Source organism: Setaria viridis, chromosome 3 (genome assembly GCF_005286985.2).
Source record: "Setaria viridis chromosome 3, Setaria_viridis_v4.0, whole genome shotgun sequence".
In the NCBI taxonomy this organism is placed as follows: Eukaryota; Viridiplantae; Streptophyta; class Magnoliopsida; order Poales; family Poaceae; genus Setaria; species Setaria viridis.
Genome location: NC_048265.2, coordinates 10,522,936 through 10,549,370, shown reverse-complemented (window position 1 = coordinate 10,549,370; position 26,435 = coordinate 10,522,936). Strand labels below are relative to the sequence as shown.

The window sequence follows — 26,435 nt, the reverse complement described above, 5'->3', positions numbered from 1 at the left end:
TTTTAATTATGAGATTGATATTAAAAGCTACAGCTCAACAAAACGGGTTGTTGCATCTTAGCATATTTGGCTGGCTGTCAAAAGTTGCCACAATTAAGATTAGACATGTGTTTGAAGGCCATTAACTTATGTCAAATTAAAGGTGTTTTTTGGTTGCCTTGACTAATTTAAGCTATGGTAAATTTAGGTGGTAACTATCTATAGGGTGGTATCTATAGGTGGTCAGCATACCACCTTAGTCTTATATACCTCATTAGGCGATGGGATTTTTCCTACACGTTGAATAAGTGCGATTAATATCATTGTTAAGCAAATCCATAGTTATTCTAGATAGAAATTATTTATAATCATTTTCTGCTCCTTTAATTGTTGATTTTAAACCTGATTATTATATTATCCTCTCCCAAGAACTATGCAGGAGCAGACACACGAGGGAGCTAAAAGCACTTTAGTCATCCTACCTCCCTTTCCTTTCATATTTGGAACAAGATCCATCGACCGAGATCAACTTTTAGCAACAATAGAAACGACAAATTTTTCATCCCCTCCCCCTAGTTTTTTTAACCATTCGATCCCCACAGCTCTGCGCAGTTTTGATGACGAATTTACCCTACATGACGCCACATCAATCGCGCACCCCGATCATCTTCTTCTAGAGCAATGTGTTGTCGAGGTTCTTGACAATGAAGAGGTTTGGGTCGACCTCATTGGCACCGTTAAGGAAGATATGGTTCCTAATGCGTTTCCCTCAAGCTCTATTGGCGAAATCCCATTGCTCAAGTAGTGGCGCTAACACTGTACCGATCAAGATCTACCTCTCCATCAGCGGTGGTGAAAGGATTAATTCAACATCAACCTTAAGCAGCTTACTACTTCGAGAGAAGATGATCCAGGGGATGGAGGAGCGGCAACTCGTCGAACGGGGACGCTTTTGACCGGCTGTCATTGTTTTTATTTTTTTTAAAAAATAGTAGAAATTCATATTTTTTTAAAAAAAAGTATTTAGAGTACCTCCTGAATATCAATGCGGTCCGATTTACCATCAGATATCAAATATGCTACTGTAAGCTGAAGTCGGCGGTTAAAATTGTGTTGCGAAATACGAAATTTTAAAAATTAATGGAGACCGAAAATTTTGGGTTAGAGAAAAAAAATTAGACTTATCGTACTTTGAGAGGTCATATGAACTTTCTTCCTGTTTTACCCAATTCCAACCGCTGCCTTTCCTCTTTCTTCTTGGCCTTCGCTGGTTTGCGCGGTTCTGCCATTGACGGTGTGCCTTCCCTCTCCCAGTCCCAGGTCCCAGCCGAGCCGAGCCAGTCTCTACTCGAAATCTAGAGGTCGACTCGCTGCTACCCCAGGTAGCTGACGACGGCAAGGGGGCAAGCCTCTCTCTCTCTCTCTCTCTCTCTCTCTCGGCGAGTCGGCGGCGATTACTGGGTGAGCGGCGCCATCCTCTTCGTCGGGCCCAGCGCCGGCGATGAGTATCCACTAGGTACGCCCTTCCATTCATTTCCCTTCCCTTCCCGCTGGCGAAATCGAGCTCCCCAAACCCTAATGTAAGCCAATTTTATTCGGATCTGTACGCATGTATTTCCCTAACTCCGATTCTTTGCCAAAAAAAAAAATAATATGTACGCCCATGTACTATACTGGATCCGCCCCTGGTGCGATGGGGTTTATTTTCCAAATATGTTGATGAAGCCCCAAGTCCCAGTTTAAGTCCGTCCCCGGTGTGAAGGAGCGTTCTGACGAAAAACATAAGACATATTCCTATTCTAGGACATCGGGCCTTGGTTTCCTGTATAAATCCCATGATTTCCTGTGAAAATCTTGCAACATATATGAATGCTGTAAATGATTTTAAGTTAATTTATGTTTCCACCTGCCATAAGCTATCGAGTTACCGTAAAAATTCTGCCTCTCTCTTACCCAAGGTATTTATTGCAGGATGATGGTTTGAATGGCAAGGACTATACAATAGTGTGGTCTATGCTATCCTTAGTATGTTGAAGAAATAGTCTGTAACTAGGCATACATATCATTAGAATTAACCAATAACTGGAAATGGACGAGGAGAATGGCCTTGAGCTTAGTTTGGGCCTCTCTTTGGGCGGATCATCTGGGAAGGCTAAGGCTAGAGATGCTCCTCTAGAACCAAAAGCAGAACCTCAAGTGGAAGAAAGCAGTAGCAAAGGTGGTTCACAAACTCCTGATGCTCCTTTTGGAAAGTATTATCAAACAAACCCTGAGAACCAAGAACACAACAGTAAACAGAGGCACAGCCCTGTTGCACCACAATTTGGGAATTTCTGGGGACAACCAGGGAGTTCCTCTGCTCCAGTGGTAGATGGATCCGCCGAACCAGTGAGCCATCAGCCTCAGCTTCCCAGGTATCAAGATGGGAGGATGCCAAATAACAATGGAAATAATTCTGAGGAACAGAAGCCAGTCTCAAGTAACTGCAACTTGCTTTCTGAAGAGATGAGCTTTCAGAAGAAGCATCAGACAGCTGGTGACCAGCCTGATGCATTCAGTAAGAGCTCTGACGGGGGTGCGAAAAATGCACCTATCTCAATTAGTACTGATGATGGTTCAACTGGTGAAAATGAGGATGTTGCAGAGTCAGAAGCAGAAGGTTCAAATTCTTGGTTGGTTGCACAGCGTGAAGACAGTGCTAAGGGCTCTGTTGTTAACAAAGCATCCGATAGGAAAAGATCCGCTGATGATGCTGCCGTTGGTTTTCAAGGAAAGAGGCAGCCAAGTTTCTCAGGAAGTGAGTCGAGCTCAGGAAAGCTGCCACCTGGGAATCCATTATCTATGCAGGCATCAAATGTAGTGGCTGTGCCTTATCAAGTCCAAGCGCAGGTTTCTGGTCCTCCTACCATAACTAATGCACCGAATTTTCACCCGGTATGTCCAGTGCAGTTGAGGCCACCTACAAACGGTGGACTAGCTGTCCAGACAATGAATAGTGCCTCTCAGGTTGCTTTTGGTTATCCGGCAGTCCAGCTACCAACACTTGAAACGAGCTGTTCATGGGCTTTTGGTGCTCCGCCTCAGGCTTTGTCTTCTTTTACTGTAAAAGACAAAGCTGAGCAAACAGGTTCCAAGCAAGCTGATGATGGCAAGAGACCCCAAGGTTAGTGCTTGCGCTCCTTTCCCAGACAAATAGGGGGAAAAAAAACTCCTTGTGTTTTTGGTTTTTTTATGTTTATTGTTAACAGTAAAACAGATTCGATACAAAAGAAAGTAAGAGTTAAATGCTTGATTGGTATATAACCTGTGTCTATTTAGAAATACATTTTAGAGAAGATTTAACATCTGGTTCCATCCCAAGGGTCCTTCTTGGTTCCACAATGCATTTGGTATGGTTGAGACCATACTGGTGGCATGTCATTAAGCTCATTTATTACAATATTATGATGGCCTCGTTTGAGATATTGGACCAGTCTTTTCTTTATGTATGGCCTGCTAATAATCTGGTAATACAAAATGAAACATACTGCAAGATAATTCCATATTGAGCTTGTGTGCATTTGTTATGTTTGCTTCCAAAATTATCCATGCTTGTTTGAATGTTTTGCCAGTTGATCATATGGACCGTCGAGACTGATTTGTTTTGCTTTTTTGCAGAGGCAGGTGCTTCTTCATCCGCTCATGTGGAAGATGAGAAGAAGGCTGAGAGGGTGCTCCCTCTTATGGGTTCTGCTATAAGGCCAGGCATCGCACCAAATGTCAAATTTGGAGGGTCTGGATCCTATCCTGATCTTCCTTGGGTTTCTACCACTGGTACTGGACCAAATGGCAGAACCATATCAGGTGTAACATACAAGTTTGGTAGAAATGAGGTGAAGATAGTATGTGCCTGCCATGGCACTCACATGTCCCCGGAGGAGTTTATGAGGCATGCAAATGCAGATGCTCCAGCCCAAGAAAATAGTGAAACTTTACCAGCATTCCCTGTCGGCAACCAAGCAGCTTCTGCTGAAAACTAATTTGCCGGTTTCAGAGAGAATGACAAATAATTGCTGCCCCATTTGTGTCTATATCACCAATTCATTGCATCACTATCAGTTCATCTCGTAAGGTATTTATTATGCAAGTTTAGACGCTTGGTATTGAACTTTGTTTGAGGACAAAAATTGTGTATTTTTAGCTCTTTGTATCTTCAAGCAAGATTTAGCTAGTTCTGAGTTCCTTTCGAGCCACGTCGAGAATTGAGATGCTAAACCACTCGGTGGTAAAGCAGAATATTCAGCACATTATTTGAACTAGATAATTACTTTGGAAGTTTATCTAGTTTTCTTGGGATGAGTTCTATGATTCATTCTGCACATTATTTGAACTAGATAGTTACTTTGGAAGTTTATCTAGTTTTCTTGGGATGAGTTCTATGGTTCCAGCTATCCGTTCCATGATGCTGCATTTTTATTCATTTCGAGTCAACTCCATATTCCAAATTCGTATTCCCATCAGCATCTGAATGATGGCAGTATCTTGGCACAATTATAGATCCACAAAATTTTGAGCAAAAACATGTTGCTATTAAGACATTGATATCTTTGAGCAGACGGGTGCAATACAAACTGACGAGCGCTGAGATAATCAGCATACAATGTCACGTTCAATTTGTATCCGTTAATTAAAATTGTCAAGGAGAAACAAATCCGAATGGTTGCTTTTGTCCATCATAATTAATTATATTTTGTTAACAAGCTACCTTAAGCAACTTGGAAGTTCGTTGGAAGTTCGGTACAAGAAACTCAGGAATTTCCTGTCCACTGCACTGCGCCAAATCCATTCATCCAACCAGCAAGCCCATTACACAATGAGTTGAGGCCACTAGCCTTCCTACTCTGTCGAGTAAACATATAAATGCAGTGTTACACAGATCAGTCCAGACTTCAAATGTTACACGAGCGGGTAGATGTGATTCGCCTCTTATGGTTAACCACGCTGACACTCCAGCCGCTTTGTGTTCTCCAACAGCACCTGTTTCAAAATGACAGCGACCAATCAACATATGACATTGGGCATTCATGGGGCATTGAGAAGTTCCAATGTGTCAATAAAGTCAACGTAAACAGAAAACAAGCTAAATAAACTGCAGACAGGTTTAATGGAAGAGCAACAAAAAGTTACGTACCTCTCGGATGTAAGTTGCAATTGCTTTGCACCCTTCTATGGCAAGTCCCATTACGTTTTCAAATGTATCCATTGCTAATTTTGCATCCATCTGGGGGAAAAAAAAACTTTTCAGCTGCTTCCTTTTGGTGATAACGAAAGGTATATAAGAAAATGATAGCACACAAAAGAAGTATTTCACAAGAGAGAAAAATTGAAATGTATAATTTTGTTGTGCACACAAACAGACTAGAGTTAAGAAGTTGGAACAACAAGAGTGCTTGACCCTTTTACCTGCAGAAGAGTCACTTTGTCCATTTTTGCAAGAATACCAACTGTGACATCTGCACCCCCAGCACTGTCTTCTAAGTAATTAAGATCTGATAAAGCACATTAGAATAATTTTGAGTTCTGTCTGTACCATAATATTCTTAGCTTATCAAAGATATGAAAAAAATAATTGTGTCTTACCGAGCAAAGGAGTAGAACACAGATACCCAGCACTACAAGATGTGACAATGTCTCGCATTGGAATCCCGGCATCTGCAAGAGCTAGTGTTGCAGCATTGATGCATGCTGACCTTGTTCCTGTTATACACAAGGTCATGGTCATGACTGTCATGCTCCAGATAGCAATCAATTTTAAGCATAAAGTATGATTAAATTATTTCAAGCAAGCAAAAGAGCAATATACCATAGCATGACTGAGTAATGCAGCAGTAAAGAATAATATGCTATAGCATGACTGAGTTAAATAGCTAAGGAGAAAAGGCACACATCAGAATTGGTATACATTCTCCATCATGCCGCCTCATCATGCAGAGCATAAATCTAGATTAACTCGGTCTATGGAAAATAAGTAGCGTTGCTTGGCTTCATTTTAGGACAGAAAGAAAAGAGAGTCCATTTCAGAATAAATAATAGAGGGGTCCTGGGAGTAAATACAGCCTGGAGACAACTTAAAAAAACTGAAAGTAGGAAGGTAGCACACTTACCACCATCAGCTTGAAGAACTTGGACAAATATATCAATCTGCAAACAAGTATAATAAGCATCGGAAGTTGGCACTGATATCATTTAAAACTGAAGTTTCTTAAAGGATATCACCTGTGAACGTGGCATTAAATGAGTTAATATGCTTGCCTCCATTGTCTGTCGAATAACAAGAGAAATTTCCGTTGATCGCCTGCCAGATGATTGTAGCTTTAGTTTACTACTATAGTAATATGGGAAAACAGACGCCATGTAAATTCCTGCAACCTGAATTCACTTTGTACACTGGGTGTTCACCTCCAAAGCACTAAAGTGAGTTAACAAAACTATACTGCAGCACTATTTGCTTATGTTATGACTCTTGAAAATTCCTGATCTTAATAATGACTTAAGTTATTGATGTGGCAGAGAAGTGTGGAATTAGGCAATGAGATGGAGGCAAGTTCACCCTCTCAAGGAAGCCCTGAACTACTGGTTTAGATTAATTAGGGATAAATCTTTGCTTGCCAAATTCAATAACAGATGCCCTTGATGTTGATCTCGGTGCGTAACAAACTGACTAATAAAGAAGCTAAATTTCTTCTGAAGAACCAAAACAAACCAACTAACTAATCTCATTGCCAATCATCTGCTGCAGTTGTGGCACCTGGCTGGTGGTGTCACACTGCTTTGATCGAGAGTCCTTTACTAGGTAATTCAATCGTATTTTGAAAATACTACCCTCAAATCAGAAGGCAGAAACAATACAAAGACATGTCAAAAACCCAAGATGTAGGGAAAAGAAGCTTGTTGACTAGGTAAATAGAAAAATAATACACATTTTTCCATGTCAGAAGTCTGTTTTGATAGAATATGAAACTTTATTGTAAATGCAGAAGGACTGGACTGTTATTTTTAATCAATTGTTCAAGTAGGAACACACCTGTCACCTTTTGGCTTTCTCCTCCGATCTCCTGTACTAAATTCTGCCATCCTATACTCACAACGAACCTGCATACAGAGCTCACTTATGAACAGGTCATAAGGGAGGACCTCTAACTAATGAATGCACTTGGAGCAGTGAAACTTTACCAAAGCCTCTTTGCTGTTTACTTGCTGACCTTTGTTCTGGACCTGAATGGGCAAAACCAAGAGCATGAAGTTTTAATTAGACAGCATTCAGTTTCACTGAAAAATGAACATATCTCCCTGAAAACATAATGCAGGACAGGGTTCCCTGGTGCTGTGTGCAGTCCAACAGGAAAGAACGCAGATAAATTCGAATTTTCAATTTCCATAATTCTAAGTTCTCCAGATACCTCACTGTGGATGAATATGGCATGTCCTACTGCCCATATGCCATTATGGATCCTAACGGTTTTCAAACATGTTTTATGCATAGCAGGGAAAGTAAACAACAAACCAATTTTCCCATATAATTCCCACTTTCTCTCAAAAAGACTCAAGGCGAAGCAATGTTGATTTAGAGAATTCAACTAGAGATCACAACTACACCAGTAAATGAAAATCCCCTCTAAGGAGCATTTCCTCAGACATGCCGTGCACATGACCTATCCGCATGCACACGGAACCACACAAATCAGAGTAGGGATCTATGGGAATCACCTCTCGAGGACCATAGACAGCGGCGATGACCCTGGTATTGCCCATCTCGAACAGCGCCGACCTGCGCAGAGCAACAAACACCGGCAAAATCCGATCAAAAGCGAGCACCGCACATCTATAAGCAAAATTCCATCGAAAGCAAACACCACCACCAGAATCCTATTCGACTGTTGGTTTACTCACCCGTCGGCCCGCGCGACGACGCCGACCTCGCCCTTGAGCTTCCGCATCTGCGCGAAGTCCAGCAGCAGCGCCGAGTGAGATTGGGTTACGCGTGAACCGTGCGATGTGGGGCGGTAGGGAAAGGGGAAGTGGGCGTCACCTCGTTGGGGCGGCGACCGTCAACGCGGAAGCCGGTGAGGGGGTCCACGTACTCCATCGCCGGGTTCGCTGCTCTCTCTTCGTGCTCCGGCGAAGCGCCGCAGCGGCCGCGGGCAAGGGTTTATTGTGGGGGTTTCCTTCTGTTCAGAGTTCAGACCTGTGTGCGCGGATGTGCCTTTTTGGTCGAGAGCCAGGCTTGAAAGCCCAACTAGCCCAAGTCTGTTCACGCTCTCTTACTAGCCGGGCCTGGAGCCCATTGGATCGATCTCTATGTCGTGATCGATATTTCTTAACATTCAGTTTGATGAGTGGAAATGCACAAGCCATTCAGTAAATCATGGATTTCGAACCTGCTGCAAAAGTCATTCAGTAAATCCTGGATCAAACATACAGATAGCTGCACCAAGATTGGCACTGCGAGCTGAGCGGCTGCAATACTACACATAGTACTCGATAAGTCCACATTGACGGCCTTGGAGTTATTTTTGATGATCGATTGCTATAAATCAATGCCATGCTAAAAGATACGAATTTATTCATATAACTTTATGGGTGCATTATTATACATATAGTGCGACTAATTTTTGTAAAAAATTATTAAGTCCAATATTTCAAATATTATACGGCTTATAAAGTAGGAGTAGCAGAAAGAGTAGCACAACAATCTTCTTGTTTTTTTTTAGGAACCACAGCAATCTTTTGAAGATCGAGATACCATCCGTTTGCACGCATGTTCTAGGCTTCTTGCGCTAGCTCGCCGCGTTGATGCAATCAGCCAAGCATGATCACAAGCACACAGTGGTAATCCGTTCAATCTGATTCCCATAAACATCGATCCCTACATTAAATGGATCACGACCCCAGGGCGATGCTCGTCGCAACTCCCAGAGCGGAATTTCATTCACAGAATCTTCACCCACGCAGCCACGCTCGGCACGCCCTTGGCCACCACGAACACCAGGTAGTACCCCCGCGGCGCGAGCTCCGGCTTCCCGGGCGCGTCCACGGTCACCGTGTAGCTCCGCCCCTCCTCCCTGAACGCGGTCACGGACAGGATCAGCAGCCGCTGGTTCATGGAGTAGCCGTGCGTGGTGAAGGGCGGCGCGTACATGGTGACCTTCACGTCCGCCTCCCCCACGGGCTCGGAGGGCATGGAGAATCGGAACGTGAACGGGGACCCGTACCGCATCCCTCCCGCGGGCACCGACGCTGCGTCGATCACCGGCCGGGTTGCGGCGTGATCCTTGCTCAGGTACGGCGGGCAGAACCGCTCCACGCGCACCTCGGTGGGGAAGTCCACGTCGCTGAAGTTGTAGGCGGTGTTGGTGTTGCCGCCGGCGACGAGCACGGTGGCGTCGGGCAGCACGGCGCTGGTGGAGTGGTACATGCGCGCGATGGTCGACGACGCCAGCGCCCGGAACCGCGACCCCTTCTCCTTCCGCGGCGAGTACAGGACCGGGGTGAGGACCGGCTGCCGGCCGAAGCCCCAGCCGGCGCAGCCCTTGGCGGCGCCGTTGAGGAGCAGCAGGTCGCCGGTGGGGAGGATGAGCATGTCGCCCATGACGCGGCCGACGGGCATGTCCTCGGTCTCCCACTGCGCGTCGAGCGCGGCCAGGTTGATGCGGGCGCAGTCGCGGAGCGCGGGCAGGAACGTGTTGTTCTCGCCGAACCTGAAGGCATTCTTGAACGTCCCGCCGCAGATGATGATCACCGGCTCGGGGTCGGCGCCGCCGGTGGCGTTGCGGAGGTCGAGCGGGAGGAGCGCAGACATGGCGGACGCCGGGTAGTTGCGGCTCCCACCGCCCAGCTGCGGGAGCTCGCGCACGATCCTGCCGGCCCTGTGGTCGAAGATGACGGAGCGGTTGTTGGCGAAGAGGAAGAGCTCGCCGCTGGGGAGGAGGTTCGCGAACGGGTACAGGTTGTTCTCGACGTCGTCGGTGGTCTCGCGGAGGAACGGCATGTAGGTGGCCCTGTCGTTGGTCCTCCCCGGCATCGGGACGAGCTCGGAGCTGAAGGCGCGGCGGCCGCCGAACACGATGAACCGGCCGTCCGGGAGCACCAACGTCGTCGCGTACCACCTCCCCTCCGCGAAGCTGTTGGGGTGCTCCAGCCAGTCGCAGGTGTCGCACGGGCTCAGCACCCTCACGACCTTCTCGCCCTCGAAGTAGCCGCCGGTCTGCACAAGGTTGCCGTCCGCGTCGAACGCGCCCGACGAGCACCAGGTGTCCGTCAGGATCTTGAGAGGGCGGAGGCCGCCGGTGTGGTAGTCGAACTCGACGGCGTGCGCCCAGCAATCCATGGTGCCCTCCTCCTTGGCGCGCGGGTCGATGCGGCAGTTGTCCTGGGGCAGCCGCATGAGCGACCGGCCAGTGGTGCTGGTGTCGAACATGACGGCCCTGCCGTGGCGCATGAGGACCATGTGCATGGCCGACACGCCGGAGTTCTCGCTGACGATGGTCCACTCGCCGACCGGCCCGCCGCCGGTGTCGGCGGCGAGCTCGACCGTGTCCTGCGCGGCCTTGCTGGGCGGGCCCGAGGGCGGCACCCTGGTGAGGCCCGTGGCGGTGGCCGGCGCGGCGCCCTGCTCTTCGTGCTCTGTCTGCGTCGGCACCGCCTGCTCCTGCGAGCCATCGAAGGCGTTCTGGAAGAAGTCGTCGCTCTCGGAGCGCGGGCGGAAGATGTTGAAGATGTCGAAGAACGCCTCGCCGGAGGAGGCCAGGAGGAGGAGGGCCACGGCGAAGGCCGCGGCGCGGGGCAGGGAGTACCCCATTATTATTGCGGCGGCGGCGGAGAGGTCGAGGAGCTGATCTCTCCCTTCCCTCCGGCCTCCTCCCGTGACCGGCCCAGCTAGAGCGGGATCGGTACCTCCCTCCTCAGCATGCTTCTCTTTTTTTTGGAAGCTTAAAGCTCCTCCACTAATTATTTCGGCGCCTAAATTTGGGTCGTCTTCAAGCTCGCCGGCCGCGGTTTCTAGCCCCGCTGGCTGTGCACATAACTGGCGCCGAGCGCTGCCGGTTTGCACCATTCTCGCGGGAGGGCATGCGCAACGGCCGTTCAAATATAGCGGGAGCCACCTCGTCGTTAACCCGGCCAGCTCGAGGAGAGGATGCCATGTGTTGCACTTGCACGCGTAAGTGGATTAAATTGCACCGTCGATCCTCAAACTTGGCAGTGTTATCTAGGCTCCCGAACTTCTAAAAAATTGCATATTCAAATTTCCAAACTTGCTAATTAATTCGCGCGAGGTCTAAAATCTACATAACCTGTGTAAATTGCATACGTGATATGCTAACGGTACATTAACATGGACCCGACATTTAAGGCCCAATGCCAGGTCCACCTATCTTCTCTCTATTCTCTCTTTTCCTCACGTATGTTTCTCTTCACACGCACTGCTTACACCGGGAGGAGATCCCTTGCGCTGGCCACCAACGCCATGGAGACCTCCAAGGATCTACTCACCACACACACAACTGAGCAACTGAGCATCGTCAAGATGCATCACGCCGTCACGCACACCCAGCCTAGCACCGTCAGCGCCCTCCAAACCGTGTACCGCTTCGACCGAGCCCGCCCCTGCCGCGGCCTTCGAGCCGCGCTGCCGCTGCCCCCACAGGCCCGGCTGAACAAAGGCGGCCTCGCTGCTGTACTACCACATCCATCCGCCATAAGCTCGAGGACTGCAGGTCGGCGTCACATCCATCCGCCATAAGCTCGAGGACCGCGGGGTCGACGCCGAGGCCAGAAGCTCTTTCTCCTTCACCGACAGCTTCAAATCCACTGTGTGGGCGGGAGGGCGGGCTGTGGCAGCGGTCGCTACCCGGCGAGAGCGGATGGTAGCAGGCGCGAGCGAAGGGGCGGAGCGGCGAGCCGATGGCAGCAGCAGGCACAGACACCGGTGAAGAGGCAGACTGTAGGAGGATTGGGAGGCAGAGGTGGGGAGACAATGACGACCATCACGACCGAGCTCCAACTCGGGGAGGCAACGACAGAGGCGTGGTGCGGTGCAGGGGCGAGCTCCCGCTCATGGGGACAACGGCAACACCCTCATCCGTGGCTGGAGTTTGCCAGGAGCTCAAGCTCGAGTGCCCCCGTCCGCCGCCCAAGCTCGAGTGCCTCCCCGCTGGAGGTAGCTTCGCCCAAGGTGGCGGGAGATGTAGATCCAAGGAAGAGAGAGTGGGGGCATGACATGTATGTCCCGCATATGCCATACAGGTAGTTTAATGTGGGTTATGTAGATTTAAACCTCACTTAAACCGGTTGACAAGTTTAGGATCTGGACAGCACTCCCTACCAAGTTCGAGGGGTGAGGGTGCATTTGCTATGCTAAGTGGGCACCGTCCTCTCGTGTTTTTTTTTCTTTTGTGACGGTTAAGCCCTAAGGTTGAAATAATGAAGGAAGGGAAACTCGAGCAGAGCAAGCTCGCCCAAAAGCACATCTCGGCTTGTAGCTGTGATATATGTGACGTTGATACTCAGGTCGCGGTGGAATTGTAGAGACTTCAACCAGTTGTTAATTGGTCAAAAAATGGTTGATTAGTTGGCTATTTCTTCAGGCATAAGCAATATTAGCTGGGCAGTCTAGCTTAGCTAGGACGACGTAGAAACGGAGATGGAAAAGCGTTTCGTTGTCTTGGAAATGGACATACTGCATGCGCAATGGCAATGGCAATGGCATGCCGCTAGGCACAACGGGAAGTTGTTCCGAAGATGCATTAGAACACAGGAAATGTGTATAGTACACGCGCATGCATGTTTTAAAAATTTTCATCCCATATGGGCTGCTTGTGTCGCCACGCTAAAAAACACTACTACGCCACGAATTGACGCCGGGAATCCACTGCATATATGAACTTTGAAGGCTGCAGTGAAAATGCCATGTGTATCCAACGCTTGCATGTACACACGCATCTTACTATTACTAATTGGAAACTTCTTTTGAGGTCTTCGGGTGAAGCCACCTAGGATTCTTAGGTGGACAGTCTAGAAAAATAGAGAAATCCTAGAAATTCTCACAAAAGAGCAAAACATCCGACCATCAATCGATAGATTGAAATCATCATAGCCTTGGATCTATTATGTTTCTAAACAATTATCCACCTATGCCATTATGTAAATAGCCTAAAGTAACCCCCCTAAATCTACATATAAATTACCCACCTCTGCTATTATATAAAATAGACTAAAGTAACCCCTAATCTTCCTCCAAATTACCGACTTATGCCATTATAAATAATATTTAAAATAACCCCTAATTTGCAATTGAAGCCTACCACTATTACTTAAAAAACTAAAGAAACCCTTTAAATTTGCATCTATATTACCCATTACCCACACATGCCATTATTAAAAATAACATGGGGTAACCCTATGTTTGAATCAAATAATCTTAATTAAAAATATACAGCAATATATGATTCTAAACCGTCTATATCTTTCACTATTGGTATCTGATATAATAATTAAGATCTATACGCATGATGTGTGTCACCATTTATAAGGATATAAAGTCATGAGAATATAGATTTCTATACTAAAATTGTATCTCAAACTTAGGGTTCATTAAACAAATTCAAGCACATACCTGCGATGCAAAGTGAAAAGTTAAAGATTATAAATATGGTTGAAAATATTATAGAGTAATTACTAACCATTTATAAGGATATAAAGTGATGAGAATATAGATTTCTATGCTAAAATTGTATCTCAAACTTAGGATTCATTAAACAAATTCAAACGCATACCTACGATGCAAAGTGAAAAGTTAAAGATTATAAATATGGTTGAAAATATTATACAGTAATTACTAACTAAAATCTATCACAATTGGATGAAGATATTAAGTATATATCTACATAAGCATTGTGTTCGAATATTTAACAAACGAGAGGTAGCTTATGGTAATAATTTTGTAGCAATGTAATCTCATTTTTTTCCATTGGAGACTCCGCATTAGTTCCCATGAGACAAGCTAGAAAAAAGAGATAAATTCTCATAAAAATTAAAAATATCAAACACCAATCCTGTAAACTCTAATAATCATAGCCATTGATCTATTATATTTTCTAAAAAGTTACCCTCCATTGTTATTGTGAAAATATTCAAAAATGAGCTCTAAAGCTATATCTAAATTACCGAGCTCGGTTATTATAAAAAATAATCTAAAGTAACCACATAATCTTCATCCAATTTACTAATACACATCATTATAAAGCATAACTTAAAATATCATTTTAAAACTTTATCTATGTTACCCACGTGTGTCGTTATTAAAAATAACCGAAAGTAAACACCTAAATATTAATCTAATTATCTTCGTGTGCATCATACAGAAATGTCAAAAAGTAAACTAATATATAATTCTAAATTACTCATTGTTAATATAAAAATACTAAGTTAAAGTATATACACATGATGAATGCCACCATTTAGACCATTTATACATGTATATGAGGAATTGATGAAAAATATTGATTTGTATGCTAAATATAATGTATGGAGGATTGGATGTGTGATACAAAATGGAATAAGTACGAATATGGATGAAAACGTGCATAGAGTAATTATTAATTAAAAATCAATCACAACTGGACAAAGATAGGTACATATCTATATAAGTATTATGTTGAAGTATTGAAAAATAAGAGAGTAGTAGGTAAACAATTTTGATTATTAGTTAGGAGTTTAATTTTTAAATAATTTTCAAATATAATAGCTTCTAAAAACATTAGCCCGTGCGGAGCACGGGTTGATGGACTAGTTATTCCAAATTATGTCAATCAGTTTGGATAATCCAACATTTCATATTTAATTGGCATAACAACACAAGCATAATCAAAGTCTTACAGAATGGAACAAAATTAAAGAACTACTCATTGCTGATCTATTGGTCTGATATTATTTACCAGTCCAAAGAATCAACATTATTTCTCAAAACTATATGCATCAAGCACACACGATCTCTCAATGCAAACACATATGTCTAAAACATTGGAGCCACACACTCCTTAATGATTTGTTCAAGAGATCTTTAAAGGACTAGGATCACAGCTTCAGGTCAAGGTTCAGGTCCTGCGGATCATCAAAGTTCTTGGAAGCGGGCTTCACAGGTAGGTTGTGGTCGCCCTCTCTCTTGGAATCAGCATGCTCATCTTCCTATAAATATTAGAGGGCAAACGTGATAAGTGATTTTAATTTGATAACCGATGCAGTTGAATATATAGCATGCACGTACTGAGCTCCTTCCCTAGCCACAAGGCTTGTGTAAAACAATGTTTCTGACGAGCATTTCGCCTAGCATTGCTTCGCAAAAAGAGAAGAAGAAGAAGAAAGAAAAACAAAATATAATATTAGTAAAAGAAGCAACCACGTTCGTCGAGAGGATATAGAATTTCTCGTGTTAAGAAGAATATACACCCTCATGTGTATCCAACACTTGCATGCGTCGTGTGTATCCAACACTTAATTGCATGCATACACATTATTCCAAGTTCTGTCAATCAATTTGGATATAATCCAACATTTCATATTTAATTGGCATAACGACACAAGCAGAATCCAAAGTCTTACAGAAGGGAACAAAATTAAAGAACTACTCATTGCTGATCTGGTCATCAGTCCAAGAATCGACAATATTTCTCAAAACACAGCATCAAGCACACACGATCTCTTAAAGGACTAGGATCACAGCTTCAGTTCAAGGTCCAGGTCCTGATGATCATCCAAATTCTTGGCAGCAGGCTCCACAGGTAGGTTGTGATCGCCCTCTCTCTTAGAATCAGCATGTTCATCTTCCTACAAATATTAGAGGGCAAACGTGATCAGTGAGTTTGATAACCCATGCAGTTGAATAGTATGCACATACTGAGCTCTTTTCCTAGCTACAAGGCTTGTGTAAAGCAATGTATCTGATGAGCAATTTGCCTAGCGTTGCTTCGTAAAAAAAAAAAGGAAAAATAAAAAAAAGAGGCATGCACGCATGTATTTCATGCTACTACCTGAGCAGAACAACAAGCGTGTGCTTTGTATGAAGAAGGTCAGTACTGCATTTAGTCTAGAAAAAATAAGAACAACGATCTGGATATGTACCATATGATCAGGAAAGAGCTGGAGTGTTGTAGGTTCTGTGCTGCTTGGACTGACATGAGATGCTGCTCCAGGGGTGCTTGGAGGCCCGGTTGGCACTGTGTTGCTTGTATTGACATGAGATGCTGCTCCAGATGTGCTTGGCGGCCTGTCGCATATTGTACATTTGTCAGGCAGAGAAATATTTCATCATGATCTAGGACATACTTGAAAAAAAAGGTAATTTGCAAGAGATTAGTGCACAATTCCTCCTAAATTTTTAGTCCTCTATTCCAAGAACGTGGGCAGTAAATATGGCAAATTAATCGTGTATACATACATGTTTACCTGGCGAAGGGAACGATGAACAGTCCAGTCATGTTTTCTCCTGTTCCATGTGGATATGACATCTACAATAAATCATAATAATAATGTCAGCCGTCATCATCCATACTTGAGAACCAACATATATATGCTAAGGGCATAAGGTCTATGGGAGAAATGCTATTATCGATCATCACACATGAGAAGTAGTCTGTACAAATAAAGGCCTGGTTTGATTCGTTTGCTTATTTTTAAACACCCGTCACATCGAATGTTTAGATACTAATTAGGAGTATTAAATGTAGACTATTTACAAAATCCATTACATAAGTGGAGGCTAAACGGCGAGACGAATCTATTAAGCCTAATTAGTCCATGATTTGACAATGTGTTGCTACAGTAAACATTTGCTAATGATGGATTAATTAGGCTTAATAGGTTCGTCTCGCTGTTTAGCCTCCACTTATGTAATTGATTTTGTAAATAGCCTACGTTTAATACTACTAATTAGTATCTAAACATTGATGTGACACTTGCTTAAAAATAAGCAAAGGGAACCAAACGCCCCAAAACAAACATTGGAAACAAAAAAAATGCGATGCTTTCAGTTTGAAGAACAACTATCAACTAGTAGGCTCAAATGCCGCGTACTAGTGGACTGGGTAGTGCATTGAATTGAAGCACAAACCATGTGGGAACCACACAAAATGGACCATACAAGGGCATTTGCAATTTTTGCAAATTAGAGAGAGAGAGAGAGAGAGAGAGAGAGAGAGAGAGAGAGTTGTGCTTAGTGCTTACCATGCCTTGGATACCAATTCCAGGTCCAAAAATGTGTGCCTGGCTAAAGTGGTCTTTTAAGTCTTTCATTGCCTCCTCTGCCCTCATCTTCTCTAGGTTGGCAACCCCTAACCCTCTTTTTGGCTCCCTCAGCTTGTCGATGAAGCTTTGAGCGGGCCTTTTGCCGTTCCCATGGTTGCCATCTCTTGTACTGCTTCCATCCATGAGCGCCTGCATAGAACAAAGCATCCATAAAAGATAAAGGTTAGCATGGTCTATGGCATCGATCTACAATAAATTAAATCATAAGAGGGGTCAGCCGTGACTCATACTTGAGACACCAACATATATATGCTAATATAAGGGTATGAGGTCTAAGGGAGAAATGCTATTATCTATCACCACACATGAGAAGTAGTCTGCACAAACAAACATTGGAAACAAAACAAAACAAAAAAGCAGCGATGCTTTTCAGTTTGAGAACAACAATACTAAAGATAGGCTCATATACTGCATAGTCTAGAAGGACTGGATAGAGCATTGAATTGAAGCACGAACGTAATGCAAGGACAGTAAGATTCAAGTGGGGTTGGAGGGGGGAATTTCGATTTTTCCCCTACTTTGAATTTTCAAAATAGAGAAAATTTATCACAAAGATCGTCAGTATTGTTAAATACATGTCCCTTCACATCTGTTCCAATATGAGGGGAGGTGCTGGTAATAAAAGAACTCAATGGCGATATAACCTAACCACAAATTACCACAGAATTTTGGAAGGTGCTGGTAGGGCAACAAGCTAAGAACCAGCATAAGCCTGATATAAATCACAAACAATGCAGAAACCACACAAAATGGATCATACAAGGGAGCTTGCAAATTTCGGGGGGGGGGGGGGGGGGGGGGGGGGGGGGGGGGGGGGGGGGAAGGTGTGCTTACCATGCCTTGTATACCAATACCAGATCCCGAAATGGGATCTTGTAAGTACTCTTTCATTGCCTCCTCTGCCCTCATCTGCTCTAGCTTGGCAACCCCTAACCCTCGTTTTGGCTCCCTCAGCTTGTCCATGAAGCTTTGAGCGGGCCTTGTGCCGTTCCCATGGTTGCCATCTGTTGAACTTCTTCCATCCATTAGCATCTTCTCTAGCTTGGCAATCCCTAACCCTCGTTTTGGCTCCCTCATCCGCTTGTCGATGAAGCTTTGAGCAGGCCTTTTACCGTCCTTACCGCTGCCATCTCTTGATGAACTGCTTCCGTCCATGAGCGCCTACATAGAACAAAACATCAATAAAAAAGATAAAAGTCAGCATGGTCTATGCAAAAGTATATCTAGGAATTTACGAAAAACTTTTAGATGCATACAGTCAATATCTTTTCTAATACAACAAGGATATCTACAGGCTTGCTCCCCAAATTTTTTTTTCATTGGCGCACCTCAAAGCCCATGTATATATAGTGGTGCCATGTATAAACATGACCTCAAGCCCAACGTTCATAATTTGATTTGCTGCAATCTTTTGCTCCCGCGTCATAATTAAATGCGTATATTCGTATGTGATATCTTTTTCATGCTTGGTACATCTGTAAAGTAGTTTATAGTAAGTAGCAATAATTCAATAAAGACAAACACCAATGCAAAATCTGGATGTTTCTAGGACTATAAATGTGTATATATACTTTGATATATCACGGAGATCAAGAGTATATAGACGCTGCAAACTGTTGATGAAGTGTCAAATTCCTACTTTGATATGTCAAGCAATTAATGTTTGGAATGACAGCATCTTCAATATGTTTGATACTTTGAAATCTGGTTTGCTAGCTGTTTGGACAACTATACGTGTATTAATTGATTAATTACAGTTAGCAACCTCATGGGATTTTGAAAACTGTTGTAGCAAATATCCACCAAGAATTCAATATTTTTCCGACCGTTGTAGCAAATATGCGTCGCTCCAATAATTTTCTTGAGAGGGTACATCAAGAACGCACATGACCCACCGCACTCCGCACGTCATCTTGATGCTTCATTAGAATTTAGCGCCAAGTAGATCGAATGGCAACCATATTATACGCTATACTAAATGATTATTTAGCTCTATTTGGATCCACTTAAATTGTGGTATCCAGCTTTTATTACAATACAACTCGTGACACCCACATTATGGTTCAGATTTTACAATCCACCAACCCCAGATTGTGAAATCCCACGAGCTGTCTCACCCTAACTTTTACCAGCTCGTATATATGATCCAACCACCGTCAAGCTAAGGGATCTAAAACAGCCACAAGCTTTTACAATCCAGCTAGCCTTTTACAGTCCATCTGTTTACTGTACAATTAAGCGCTTCTACAATCTGGGGTGGATCCAGACCATTGTTCCAGCGCTGTGTTTGCACTGTGTCGTTCTGTTGCTCGAGTGTTTTGCTCGGCTGTCAACGCGCACGGCGCGGCAGCGCGTCGGTTTCGACTGGGCCGTCCAAGGGCACATCATGTCGAAGCAGTTGCTGAGCCCATGCGACGACTGACGACGACGTACCGGAAAACCTACCACCTATATAGCTTTGGGCAGTCGGGCCGGCCCGGAGATTTCGACTGGGTCGTCCAAGAAGGAAGGAAGGGCACACCATGTCGATCGAAGCAGGCAGCTAGCCGGTCGGGCGGAGGTCGATCGGAGGAAGATGGCAGCAAAGCACTTTGGCAGACTACCAAAGCTAGTTACGAATTACGATCTCGGAAGAGCGATCAGTTTCTTAGTTAATTTTACCTTGTATATATATAAATTCATACGTATGGACGTGTGGTATGTGATTCTTCGATGCACCTAATATACATAAACACCTGCGCATAGTTGCTGCTGCAAATGAATGCAGGGGAAAAAAGCGAAAATTGCCGGCGACGCACGTGCGTAAGATGGCACGGCGGCAGAGATTCCAGTTGATAGTCGCGGTAGCTAGCTTGGGGTCCTCTCTACAGGACGAGCCTTTGCAACTTGCCTCTGCAGCCCTGCAATCGAACCCTGCGCTTCTGGCACCATGATTCAGCAGGTGGGCCAGCAGTGTCCCAACTCTACATAATTGCATGCATATATGATTAGGAGCGCATAAACATATGCATATTGATTGGCGCCATTTGTATGACCCAGAATCAAACTAAAGAGCCCTCTAACTTATTTGGAGGTTGCGACATGAGAGAGAGCATCTGGGTGTTTAATTAGTTTTTAGCAAGTTGCAAGAAGAGCGCGCGTCCCTTCCCGCTTTCAAATGCCAATTATTTCTTTTTAAGAGGAGACTTCTTCAAATCACCAATTAGGGACACATGCATGCGATGATTACTTTGATGTATCGTTAGCTAGTTTAATACTGCAGCTTCAGATTTGGGGGTTGCAAAGCTTATTGAGATCTCCCGCGTACGCGCAGCACGCAAAAATAAAGGTAGCTTCTGTCATCGTGCACCGTTGCTTGGATTGTATAGTCTTCTCACTACATTATATTTCATACAGATTGAAAACTGGTGGCAGGGTACTACTACGCTGCTGCGGATCACCAATCCATAATATCATATAGCCTTTTATTGGTAGCTATTGATCATGTACAAGAAAGGCCAGGCATGAAGGACAATATCCTGATATCGATCAGTGTCAGGTTACTTGTATAAGAGATCACCATGATTTTGTGATCTTGCAGGCTTTTCCTGGAAAAAGCTACAAGGCACCATTTATTATGTTCTCAATTCGTCAATCCAAGCATATGCACTTATATTATATTCGTATTATATTTGTTTACATGAGGAACAGAATTTAGGATAAAATTACACTTCTATCATATATATAGGACTGTTGGATTGGGTTAGTGTGTTGGATTGAGTGTGTGATCCTCACTAGAGATTACAAACAGGAGATTAAATGGTGCCTTAGCTTACAATAGTCTACAACCACATGTTAACATAACCAAGCAGAGAACATCAAATGGCTTATTAAATCACTTAGGTGGTGATTATTTTTCAAAGGAGATGGATGACCTGGTAACTCGATCAGTACGTTTTACAAATGATTTGCATTTTGAAGCATTTTCCATAACAAATACCTAGAACCTGATATATGAGGAAGAGCGGCAAGAGAAAATTCATTACTTATAGCGCAAGAGACTCCGATTCAATACAGGAGCATAATAAGAAAAACACACTAAATGATAGGTATTTATGAAGTTCTATTATTAATTTACTTTCTGAAAATATTGCTACCCTACTCAGATACAAGGGTTAATAATTGATAGATATCGCATTTAATACATATATAGTACTGGCTATCCATGCAGTGTACTGTATACGTGCTCAATGTGCAAAGTTTTATAAATGTCTACACATGCTCGAATACTCGATCATGGAATTCATATAAAGCTAGCTAGCATGAGCTACGTTTCAGAGTGATCAAGTTCGCACATATGATAATTATAAGAAAAAAACTATTTATTGCTATCCTAAGCAATCTACTTTGTTCATTTGAACCCCTGATAAAAACTTTTAATTTGGCTCAACTTACTTCCCTAAGCTATTTTAGTTGATCCAGTTTACCTCCGGTTGAAATTTGTCCTGTTTATTTCTCCACGTACAAGTTGAGTTTTAAGTTGAAATTTTGTGAGATGATAGAGGACTACATCATATACTATGTTAGAAAATATTTTAAGAATCTTTATCATGGATTAATTTAGTGTTAGATGCTCCTAAATTATGAAAATAACCTTGAAAAAAATTCAGTTATGATGTCCTATGTCAGCCAAAAATAAATTTAACTTATACCTCAACCCATACGTGGAGAAATGAAAAGATAAATCTCAATAAGAGCCAAGAGGGAGATTGGACCAATTCAAATAGCTTAGGAGAGTAAATAGGGGGTCAAAAGGATAAAGTGGATTGCTCGTGATAGTAAAATGGATGTTTTCTAATTATAATGTAGTTCATGTTATTTTCCCTTGGAGAGAGAGAGCATGGATTTTCTCAACAATAACAAAAATGCCACTTTGCAAATTATAATTTGTTTATCCTAAATGTCATATATTTAAGATCAGAGCGAATATAAAGATTGTGATCCCACGAAAGGTAGATACACACAAATAAATCCGAATGCAAGCCTTGCATAAGAAGATAATAAAGCCTCACCACATCATGTGCAAGCTAGCAGGCACAATGCCAAAATCCCACAAACGGCTAACTGAGAGATCGAGCACGAGCCACGAGCATCAAAATATGCAATGCACACGTACACAACCGCACATATACTTGCATGCAGACTGTGCATGTCTTGATGAAAATGCGCCATGCACGCAAACTTGTCAGTGTTTGAGGTTGCAACACCACGGTGAGAAGAAACTACTAATCATTCTATGCTAACAATGTTTACAGCAATTGTACAAATTAACTAGCTAGCCAGCATCACCAAATCCAGCTGGTTCTTCTTCTTTCTCGTCTCAGTAACTCATCAATTACACATCGTCACCCTGTGACTTAAAGAATTGTGCATGTGCATATTTTTTTCTTATATATGATCCATGCATGCATTACACACAAGACTGCAAGCACTTTAGTTCTTGTGGCACAAACAATCAGGCTGCGTATAGCTTAACTGAGAAGCTAGAGGGCCAGCATATTTTCGATCATAGCTTGAGCTCAAGGTCTACCTCTTGATCATCCAAGTTCGACGAGTCCACCGTTTGATTTAGATCGTATGGTCTATTCAAGCAAATCGATTCCTGAAGAAGTGAAGTTTGGTAACACGCAACTCGATAAGTCAACGATAAAACTGAAACTATTTTACACTAGTATAGCTCATATGTTATATCAAACATAAGTACCTCAGGTTCGAAGAGAGGCAATGTGACGTTGCTTGGATGGGTATGATGTGCTTCTGATCCATACGTAGCTCCATGGTAATTGGGTGACCTGAAGATACATATATATAGGTAATAAATCCATGCTCACATGTTACTGCATTATCGGTGTGCCTAGATCGTCTCTGATATGATCACAAGTTCAGATGGTAGACATGAATTCCCTTGACCCCTTTTACATATACTCACCTGATGATTGGATTATTGGTTTGAAATGCACCATATCTTATGTCTCCTGATCTCTCTCCATAAGCCATCTACGTACAAGGCACATGATTGAGGTTAGGTCGCACCAGCTGCTGTGAGATATCCAGCCAGCTGGCTAAGCCCATCACGTGCATGGCAGAATAAAATCTCTTGATCTGCAATGATACTCTCTTGTTCATCTTTTGGTGCTAGGATTAATTATATTATGAATTCTTGTTCAACTTTTAGGCTTCATGATCTATCATTCCTTGGCCCAAGAGTAATATATGATGCATTCTTGATTTGGTAGTACAGAAGTACTTGCAAAAGCAAACACCAAAATAAAAGGGCAACAAGACTGTCTTTTTTGCTAGCTTTTCTGATCTCATGCATCTCATTCTGCTGTTGCACTATAGTAACCAACCAAGTTATCAAATGAAAAATTAAGGATGCATATATTTGTCCCTGTTAATCATGGAATATATGTCTAAATTAACCTATATAGCATGTAAATTGCAACGACATACAAGGTTTTGGTAATAAGCTAATTTGAATGATCACATATAGTTCTTAATGCACTGGTTGAACAATTATTAAAAACAATCGCATTTAAGATGTACCGCAAGATTTGGACGATGAATTGGGTAGGAAGATGAAACCCCGATATTAGCTTGGAAGGGGGAGGATGGAGACGATGGCAGCGAGTGAGACAAGCGCAGTTCTTCCTGCTCAATCAATCAATTACAATCAAAATCATCACATCGAATCAGGAACTTCAGTAGATGTGACTATATTAGCAACCAAAAACCACCGAATGAATCAAATTATCACATATGCCTGAGCGATTACCAAGTTGAAGCTGCCAGTTCTGTGGATCGGAGGCTGCTGACCAAGAGGGTGGTGCAAGTACTCCGCCATCTCACTTTCTATCCTGATCTTCTCCAGCTGCGCGACGCCGAGCCCTCGCTGCGGCTGCCTCGGCTTGTCGGAGCTGCTGTTGCCGCCTCTCTTGCCCTTCCTGGAGCCAGATGACCTTCCCCTTCCCCATTCCATGCTGTCCCCGGATCCGGAGTTGCTTGCACTCATGGATCCCCTTGGTAGCTGGAGTGTAGACGCGCGGCTAGACCTAGAGGAAGACCAAGAAGCAAGAAATGGGAGCGCTAGAAAGAAAGGAGGAGATGGATGGTGCAAAGAAGCCTCTTAAAGTGAAAGGGAGAGATCGCCTTACACGTCCAATAGCCCCATTAATTAAAAGGAGACAGCAGATTTTTCACAATATTTTATTGGATTTATTAATTTAATCCATGTAGTGGCATGGGCCGGGCTCACTAGCACAGATAATCAGCACCATGTGCCACACAAACATTATCACTAATAAAACAAAAGGAGAAAACAACTTAATTGTGCTCCTTGATTTTGATAGGCTTCTTGGAGACGATCTTGGGGCATCTTTGTCGGCAAATTAAAATGCACCCAAAAATTTTCGTAGAATTAGCACAGAAATTAATTATGAAGGTGCTGCGTAAAAAAAAGTTGTCTGTTAATATAGCCGCATCATTTCAATATTAATTATTCCTAGCTAGCTTGCTAGCTGCCTTTAAAAAATTCTTCTTGACCAGTAAGTGAACTAAAAGTCTGGGATCTTGGATACTTGATGTGTCAAATCAAACCACATACCTAGCATCCCATTTGATGGTACAATAACAACTGAACACAAAGTAACAATGTACAATCAGACAAGTGGTGAAAAGGCATGGAAGAGAATTCCAAAGTGCCAAATCAAAACACAATAAAACTAACAAATTAAAGCGATGCGCGCATGATATGATAGATGATGGATTAGTTTGATGAGGAATTGAGGATACATGACAGCATGTACGATTATCTAAAAGGGACTGGAGGGGGGAATCAATTTAGAAATGGCTGGAGGGGGTGGGCGATCGCTGGAGGGGGAGCAAATCTTCCCGGCGATCTCGGGAATCAGAAACTTCGCTGGTTGCTGCATGGATCAGACTCGGTTGGCCCGGACATGGGGTGTGGGTGGGATCGCAGGGTGGGTGGAAAGGATCGTCCTCGATCGGACACAAACCACACACACTGGCATATGTTATCAGAGGGCACCTGCATCTCTAAGCTAGCATATTTGCCACTTGCTAGTTGCTACAGTTCTGGTCGTAGATTTCAGTTTCACGTGCGGCCTGGATCTCCGGCCTTGCATTGTTGGTGTGGTGATGGATGGCAATGATAACACGCATCGATCGATCGAAATCGTTGACAGTAGTCTAGGGCTGGAAAAATCTCATGAGATAATGCGCAGCATCAGCGCTAGCTTTGCCAGAACGCGTGCAAACTGGAACAGCAACAACAGAAGTTGAAGAAGACGTACAAACGGCATCATCATCAGCCGAAGATTATACTAATCGATCGATCTAATTTTATGCTAATTTTAAAAAGGGTTTATCGAGATTTGCAGCATCCGATCCTCGCAAAACTCCTTAAAGGGAACAGCACCTAACTCCCAAAGGGCAAAGGGGCAGCCTGATCCCCTTATAGTTAATTGGTTGGGGCGTTTTCAATTCTGAGCAATATTGTGGTTAGAAAACAGCAGCACGCCGTGCATGCTTGATGCTCCTCCCCCCATAGTTTAGCTGCATGTGTAGCAGCTTTTCGAGACGAATTGCGGCTGATTTTGTTGAATAAAATACAGTCGCTTTCACCTGCCATAGAAAAACAACAGCTGTGCGTGCCTGCAAGCTAGCTAGCTGAGGTAGGAGTGCTTCGTCACTGTTCCGCGTGAGCTAAAGGGGGAGCCTGCTACTACTCCTACCTTCAGAAACTTCAGTTTCCGGCCGCCCTAGATGTTTAGAAAAGCTGAAACAAGATCTATATATAATAATTAACCCGATTGGGATAGAGAAGCACAGTACGTGCATGCATACCAGCATCCTTTTCAACCCACTGAAAGCAAAGTTAGCTTAGAAATTTGTATTGTTCAGCTCAGGCCCAGTACGTGAGCACTACTGAATCAAAGACCAAATTAAATAAGAAATAATAATAAAAGGGGCATGAAATATTTTTAGACCAAAGGCATTACGCCCAGCTTTATTGAAAGCTTAGTAGGCGGATTACATTCGGTCAGTAGCACCACGTTACC

At 43.6% G+C, this 26,435-nt stretch overlaps 4 protein-coding genes across 4 annotated transcripts; 1 reads left to right on the top strand and 3 right to left on the bottom strand.

Moving 5' to 3' along the window:
* Nucleotides 1–1,205: 1,205 nt before the first annotated feature.
* LOC117848776 (ninja-family protein 8) lies at nucleotides 1,206–4,317 on the top strand. Its single transcript, XM_034730311.2, has 3 exons — nucleotides 1,206–1,495; nucleotides 1,951–3,142; nucleotides 3,637–4,317. Exons 2-3 carry the CDS (start codon nucleotides 2,068–2,070, stop codon nucleotides 3,996–3,998), a joined length of 1,437 nt encoding a protein of 478 aa, XP_034586202.1. The 5' UTR covers nucleotides 1,206–1,495; nucleotides 1,951–2,067; the 3' UTR covers nucleotides 3,999–4,317.
* A 350-nt stretch (nucleotides 4,318–4,667) lies between these two features.
* LOC117848777 (exosome complex component RRP41 homolog) lies at nucleotides 4,668–8,207 on the bottom strand. Its single transcript, XM_034730312.2, has 11 exons — nucleotides 8,048–8,207; nucleotides 7,909–7,955; nucleotides 7,726–7,786; nucleotides 7,192–7,233; nucleotides 7,043–7,110; nucleotides 6,235–6,313; nucleotides 6,123–6,159; nucleotides 5,599–5,715; nucleotides 5,422–5,507; nucleotides 5,150–5,239; nucleotides 4,668–4,995 (listed from the first exon to the last, which is right to left on the bottom strand). Exons 1-11 carry the CDS (start codon nucleotides 8,102–8,104, stop codon nucleotides 4,951–4,953), a joined length of 729 nt encoding a protein of 242 aa, XP_034586203.1. The 5' UTR covers nucleotides 8,105–8,207; the 3' UTR covers nucleotides 4,668–4,950.
* Nucleotides 8,208–8,947: 740 nt separating this feature from the next.
* LOC117850962 (aldehyde oxidase GLOX) lies at nucleotides 8,948–11,133 on the bottom strand. Its single transcript, XM_034732850.2, has one exon. The coding sequence runs from the start codon at nucleotides 11,069–11,071 to the stop codon at nucleotides 8,948–8,950; it is 2,124 nt and encodes a 707-aa protein (XP_034588741.2). The 5' UTR covers nucleotides 11,072–11,133.
* Nucleotides 11,134–22,567: 11,434 nt separating this feature from the next.
* LOC117850246 (protein SPEAR3) lies at nucleotides 22,568–24,476 on the bottom strand. Its single transcript, XM_034732060.2, has 5 exons — nucleotides 24,131–24,476; nucleotides 23,902–24,006; nucleotides 23,285–23,352; nucleotides 23,060–23,147; nucleotides 22,568–22,957 (listed from the first exon to the last, which is right to left on the bottom strand). Exons 1-5 carry the CDS (start codon nucleotides 24,365–24,367, stop codon nucleotides 22,862–22,864), a joined length of 594 nt encoding a protein of 197 aa, XP_034587951.1. The 5' UTR covers nucleotides 24,368–24,476; the 3' UTR covers nucleotides 22,568–22,861.
* Between the last annotated feature and the right edge of the window lie 1,959 nt (nucleotides 24,477–26,435).

Coding starts and splice junctions, on each gene's coding strand:
- LOC117848776 (XM_034730311.2), top strand. CDS start 2,068: ATGGACGAGGAGAATGGCCTTGAGCTTAGTTTGGGCCTCTCTTTGGGC. Junction 3,143..3,636: donor TGATGGCAAGAGACCCCAAG/GTTAGTGCTTGC, acceptor GCTTTTTTGCAG/AGGCAGGTGCTTCTTCATCC.
- LOC117848777 (XM_034730312.2), bottom strand. CDS start 8,104: ATGGAGTACGTGGACCCCCTCACCGGCTTCCGCGTTGACGGTCGCCGC. Junction 7,787..7,908: donor GTCGTCGCGCGGGCCGACGG/GTGAGTAAACCA, acceptor TGCTCTGCGCAG/GTCGGCGCTGTTCGAGATGG. Junction 6,314..7,042: donor AGAAAGCCAAAAGGTGACAG/GTGTGTTCCTAC, acceptor ATCATCTGGCAG/GCGATCAACGGAAATTTCTC.
- LOC117850962 (XM_034732850.2), bottom strand. CDS start 11,071: ATGGTGCAAACCGGCAGCGCTCGGCGCCAGTTATGTGCACAGCCAGCG.
- LOC117850246 (XM_034732060.2), bottom strand. CDS start 24,367: ATGAGTGCAAGCAACTCCGGATCCGGGGACAGCATGGAATGGGGAAGG. Junction 24,007..24,130: donor GAACTGGCAGCTTCAACTTG/GTAATCGCTCAG, acceptor TTGATTGAGCAG/GAAGAACTGCGCTTGTCTCA. Junction 22,958..23,059: donor TGCCTCTCTTCGAACCTGAG/GTACTTATGTTT, acceptor TCACTTCTTCAG/GAATCGATTTGCTTGAATAG.